General features: G+C 44.3%; 1 protein-coding gene across 1 annotated transcript; it reads left to right on the forward strand.

Moving 5' to 3' along the window:
- On the forward strand, window positions 1-6,060 carry si:ch211-244c8.4 (mucin-17). The gene has a single exon (XM_062048566.1). It carries the CDS (start codon window positions 171-173, stop codon window positions 2,955-2,957), a length of 2,787 nt encoding a protein of 928 aa, XP_061904550.1. The 5' UTR covers window positions 1-170; the 3' UTR covers window positions 2,958-6,060.
- The last annotated feature ends 445 nt before the right edge of the window (window positions 6,061-6,505 follow it).

A 6,505-nucleotide genomic window follows, 5' to 3' on the forward strand; every position in this document is an offset into this window, starting at 1 on the left:
GGGAGGGGACTCAGGCAGACGAGAAGACGAGAAAACGAGAAACGCGGCGAGAGCAACAGAGGTAAAGACGTTTTTCCGAGGGAGACAAAGATACGCTCTCATATAAATGCTCCATCCTGTAACGAGGGAATAATAACCGCAGCAAGAGAGGGGGGGACGACGCAAAGAAGATGGATGTACAGACAGACAACATGGACCCCCCTCCTTGTGAGTCAAGTGGGAAAATTCGCAAAGGATTCAAGCTGTTTGGAAAACGCAAGCCTGGTAGCATCTTTTCTATGAAAAACAACAAATCACCTGTTATCAGGAGCCAAACCCACGATGGATTACCAGAAGGTGCTTCACCTGATTCTGAGTCGGAAGCAGACAAGGAGAAGGCGCAGGGGGTGAGTCAAGGAGACGGCGAGCATACAGAGGAGGAGCTGACGGACGAGATGGCTGCTGCCCGCAACTCCATCTCTTCAACCGGCTCGGCCAAGTCCCTCAGTTTTTTTTCTCGACTGAAAGGGGCTCGTAGAGGAGGCGGAGACCGCAAGGTCCACACAATTTCCCAGCCAGTGCGTCCACAACGGCAAGGGCTGAAGAGTCTTTTTGACAGCGTGAAGTTCCGCTCGAAAGACAAGGAGGACAAAGTGGACGCTCCCCTAAGCCCACTGCTCATGTCGTCCCGATCTAACAGTGTGGAAATTATCAAAGAGGACCTCAGTCTCACCCCTAAATCTCACCCTCGTTCCCTTGAGAGCCCTGAGAAAGTGAGCAGTGAGGCCACTCAGAGCTCTCCGACAGCAGCAGGTGATATGAAGGATGGAAAGGTGGCACCTGAAAGTAGCCTGGGCTCCTTGTTGGAGGACATTTCCTCTCTCCTCACCTTTGAGTCCATCTCCGGAGGAGACATCATGGCCGGTGTGCAGGCGGAATGGGGAAAAGTCAAATGTGCCACAAGTTCGGAAGCACCTGAGGTTTTAGCATCGACCACTTTTCACCTCTCTAGACTAACTTCCGCCACGCCAACAACCTCCACTTTTTCGCCTGTAGCCACCCCTCCAATCATGAGCACTTTTACCAAACCCTCCACATTTACCACTCAGTCGGTCAAACCAAGCTCAGACTCTGCTCTAACCTTTGAGCAACCTTGTATTGGAATTACAATCAAATCTGCTAACATTAAACCTTCATTTACTCTAGTGACATCAACAACTCCTCCAAAAGTGTTCACCCCTTCAGTCACAATGACTGCTACTACTACCACTTTCAATAACCAGGCCTCTATGAACAAGACACGTCTTAACTCAACTGATGGCCAACTGGCTTCATTAGACACTGCAGCACATCCATGTTCAACCCTCACCTCAGTAAGTAAGCCTGTCCCTGAAGCTACCCCTCCTCTTTTCACATCTGTCAAACCTGCAACCCCACATCCAGCCTCCCCTTCCACCTTTAACCAACCTGCTAATGATTTTAACTTGCAAACTTCCAACTACACCAAACCTCAAAATGTACTTGCAAAGGTTGAATCCGCTTCAAATACCATACCTCCTTTCATTTCCACCATAACAACGGTTATGCCATCTGTGCCAAGCATTTCTATACCTGCACAGTCGGGGATCCTTAATAGGAACTCTATCCCTCCAGATTGTGCCCAACCTGAGACTAGCCCACCCAGGGCTGAACAGTCTCTTGCGTTTTTAGACACCACTAGTCATGCAAAAGGGCAGATTCCAGTCTCCCAATCCAAAACTCCTTCTTTACCTGTGACTGTATCAAAAGACCCTCCTGCTCCTGCATATATACCAGTGTCTGGATCTCCTTCAGTTGGTGTGCCATCCTCAATTTACGCCCCTTCCTCTGCCCATGTTCCAGTTGCAGTGTCAAAAAGCCCCCACGCCCTTGATAATTTTACAATTGCACTGTCAAAAGGCCCTCCTGCCCTGGCTCATATTCCTGTTCCAGTGTCAAAAAGCCCTCCTTTCCTGGATAATGTTCCAGTTCCAACGTCTAAAGGTCCTCCTGCTCCGGCTCATGTGCCAGTTACACTATCAAAAGGCCCTCCCACCCTGGTCCTTGCTCCGGATCCAGTGTCAAAAAGCCCTCCTGCCCCGGCTGATGTTCCTGTTCCAGTGTCCAAAAGCCCTCCTGCCCTACTGTCAGAAGGTCCTCCTTCTCTTGCTCATGTGCCAGTTACACTATCAAAAGGCCCTCCTACCCCGGCCCATGTTCCAGGTCTAGTGTTAAAATGCCCTCCTACCTTGACCAATGTTCCAGTTACATTCTCAGATAGCCCTTCTGCCCTGACCCATGATTCAAAAAGCCGTCCTGTTTCCGCTCAGATCCCAATTTCTCCAACCAAATCCTCCCCTTCCCCTGTCACTTCCCTTCCGACTTCCCCTGTGCCTTTGCCAAGTGAAGCTGCACCATCTAACAAGATGACGGCAAGCGAGGAGCCGACAAACGGGCAGTTGTCTAGCCCGGGTAGCACAGATGCACAAAGTCCCAAAGTGGAAGAGCAGCTTAATGGGTCACGCATGGACCCCTCCAAAGAAAAGAGGACACAAGTAAGGGCAGTAAGCAAAATCCCTGTAGTTGGTGGAGGCCGAACAGGAAAGCAAACAGTGCGAGACAGCCACCACGCTGAGGATGAATCAAGCAGGGACCCACCTACTCCTGTGTTCGAAGAGAACAGGCCTCTCTTGGGCTTCCACGATACAGGAAGCAGAGACAAAGGTGTCAGTGTTGAGGTCCATGTGCCAACCACTAAACACAGCCAGGAGCAGAGTCAGCTGCCTCACCAGTCCAAACAACCCGTCAGTTTACCGCGTGACTCCAGGATCCCCATCAAGCACGGCGCCTCACAAATCCCACAAGCTAGAGAATCACCTCGCACCAAGATACCTGTCTCCAAGGTGCCGGTACGCAGGGTTGGGAATAAACCGCCATCTGCTGGTGGTACAAGAAAATAAAAATCATCCTTGTGACATCTCCCTCACTCCCCTTTAACTTCACAACTGTGTGTCGGTTTTTCATCTACTGGTTTCACGAAGGAAAGACGCCAGCACTTGAGCACAAACATCTGCACAAGCCTGACTGGCACTCAGGAACATTGTGGAGCAGGAAAAGGAACAGGTTGGGTGCTTTTCCTACAGACTTTAATTCAGTCTTTTCTACAGTATTTTAACTTTTGTTACACATGCTTTTTGTAGAGGACGTCAAACCCTTACTTCTTTCCTGGAGCACCCCTATGTTGGTATCCAGAGCAGCTCCAAAAATATACATTCCACAACCTATCTCTGATGTATGTAGCAGAAAATGTGCCATTTCGTTTGTTTTTGAGCTGGTCCCTATGTACATGCGCCCTTATGTGTTTGCCTGCTCCTATGTAACATGGCTAGATCACAAAGGGAGAGACTTTGAAGAGGGCATGGAAGTGATTCAGTCAGCTGCCATTATGAATGGCTCAGTGGACATTTGAAAAAATGCCGAGATGAGGCCTCTGGCTCGTGCATGGACACATATCCTGATCCCGCTTATACTCAGATGATCTGTGTGCATAGTCATAACTATGTAGTTTCCTATTTAACCAATAAAATATGTGTGCTTAGAAAGTGGACAACTCGTTTTAATGCAAATATAAAGCAGGATTTATTATGAAGTCGGATTATCCTTTCAGCTAATTTAATATGGAAGAATGACATAATGCTGTCATTGAGAACGAAGGAATATTTTCACTGTTCAAATCTCAACATGGTTTCACTGTGACCTCCTCACGCTGCAAGCTCACTGACCTGAATAGAAGGCACGTTCATGTCAACTGCAACCTGGCCAATCGGCTACGAGGGAGCACAATTATCATACGTAGCTTAACACGAAAAGGGCGTGCTAATTAGTGTCATTGCCATTTCAGGCGTGTACTGCATCTCAGTCAAAGTGATGCAAACAGGATTACATTGATGATGGATTTTAATAAAATAAAATGCATTGTCATTTTATTTTTATTTTTGGCGCTACCTATGATTTGTGCTCCAAATGTTTTGGAAGAAAAACTAGCGTTTATTACAGATACCATCATAGGTTTATAATCATTAGTCCAATGGTTAATGACTTATGACTCGAGCAGCAATTTCGTCTAAGATATTTTGCTTTATGGCGGCCATGTTTTTCATCCAAACTTTCTCAAATTTCACCGACATGTGCTTGCCAGTCCCCTTAAGGCAGGGATATTCAGTGAAATTGTTTGGGGGCCACATGTCCAGAAAGCTAAGGACCATGGGGCCGGATTTCTCCCTTCACTATTAGTCTTATTGTGTATATTCCTGAGAACCAGTGTCCTCTTCAGTAGACATTTCATTTTGGTCTACCGTATTTTTCGGACTATAAGTCGCAGTTTTTGTCATAGTTTGGGTGCGACTTATACTCAGGAGCGACTTTTGTGTGAAATTATTAACACATTACCGTAAAATATCAAATAATATTATTTAGCTCATTCACGTAAGAGACTAGATGTATAAGATTTCATCGTATTTAGCGATTAGGAGTGACAGATTGTTTGGTAAACGTATAGCATGTTCTATATGTTATAGTTATTTGAATGACTCTTACCATAATATGTTACATTAACATACCAGGCACGTTCTCAGTTGGTTATTTATGCGTCATATAACATACACTTATTCAGCCTGTTGTTCACTATTCTTTATTTATTTTAAATTGCCTTTCAAATGTCTATTCTTGGTGTTGGGTTTTATCAAATAATTTTCCCAAAAAATGCGACTTATACTCCAGTGCGACTTATATATGTTTTTTTCATTCTTTATTATGCATTTTCGGCCGGTGCGACTTATACTCCGGAGCGACTTATAGTCCGAAAAATACGGTATTTATTTTGTTACAGTTACAGGAGCGCTCTGCTGTTTTTAAGGACCTACTAGCGTTTTTAAGAATCTGCTGCAAAAATGTTAGTCTCTCAAGTTTTTTTTAACTGAGCTCACAGGCCACCAGTTGAGTCGCCCAAATAATGAAAAAGAGAGGACCAAAAATGGAAACTTGAGGAACACTAATATAACCAAAGAAGCTGAACAAATGACTACTAACTGCATTTGAAGAACAAGCTGCAGCAACACCTTAGTTGCGTAAATCACATTACTAAAAAAAATTGTACCAGCCAAAAAGGAAAGGACTCATTTATGTAAATCCCAAGTTTGCTAGCAAGGTTAAAATGTCAATGCAAGTATCTTTGATTGATTGATCGAAACTTTTATTAGTAGGTTGCACAGTATAGTACATATTCCGTACAATTGACCACTAAATGGTAACACCCGAATAAGTTTTTCAACTTGTTTCAGTCGGGGTCCAAGTAAATCAATTCATGGTAATCTGCCAATGTGTTTACTTTGTTCCATATTCCTCTTTACAACAGGAGCACTCTAATGTTTTTAGGAATTTGCTGCAAAAATGTTTGTCTCCCTAGTTTTGAAATGAACTCAGGGGCCGGTATGGTTTCATTTCCGGGGCAGGTTTGGCCCCAGGGCCACAAGTTGAATACCCCTGCCTTGAGGTGTGTACCAGATTGGGTTGCAATTCGACTCAACACCCAAACGTGGTTGCAGTAGAGCATGTTTTGACAAATGTTTACCCTTTTGTGAGCACCAGTTCAGTAGAATGTGTTTTACACACTGTAGATGTCCTGTCACGTAAAAGACATGTTTTTTCGTGGAGAAGTTAGGTGCTTTTTTTTTTATTTCTTCTTTTCATGAAGCTATGGTGCACCATACAGATCAGTAATGTGCAACACACGTTTGTTTGTATTGCAATATTAAACATGAGCTTAAAGAGCATGTAGAAATAATGGCTGTTTTGGAAGCAATCATAATTACATTATTCACTTGGGCCATGATCCTTTCCGCGGTTTGGAATAGGAAACCCATATGAGAAGGTCCACTGAATAGAGCCTTTTGTCCATATCACATGATAATACCTCATCAACACTTAAAAGTTATTACTACAAAGAACTTTATGGCAACAGAACACACTGAAGAGTTGGCATTGCATAAGCTTTCTTAGTCAATAAAGTGTTTGTGTGTGTTCCCAGCGTGATGCAGCAATTTCAACAACCATAATGCACTGGGACAGCCACCCTGGTACATCTCGTGGATGTGTTTGTGTCTGCATCTGCCTCTGGAGAGCAATGTGCCTCTTTAGAGCCTAATTTAGCATGCTTCATTCTGTGTTTCTATGCCAACCCCACTAGGTCAACCAATAGAAGTGTGTGAGCAACAGTGGGAGGAGTTTCTAAACATGAGTGCTTTACTCAAGCACTTAAAAGACACAAAGTGTGAATTGAACACATGTTTTAATGTTATTTGGCGGATACATTTGATCTAATTGTGTTTGTATCTGGGGTAAATAACTGGATACTGATGATTGTCGTTTTGCCTAGAGCAATTAGGGTACACACAAGTCACGTCAGGGTAGCAAATTTACATGAATGCATGCATTCCTTAGGCACATTGCA

This window comes from Entelurus aequoreus, linkage group LG05, assembly GCF_033978785.1.
Source record: "Entelurus aequoreus isolate RoL-2023_Sb linkage group LG05, RoL_Eaeq_v1.1, whole genome shotgun sequence".
In the NCBI taxonomy this organism is placed as follows: domain Eukaryota; kingdom Metazoa; phylum Chordata; class Actinopteri; order Syngnathiformes; family Syngnathidae; genus Entelurus; species Entelurus aequoreus.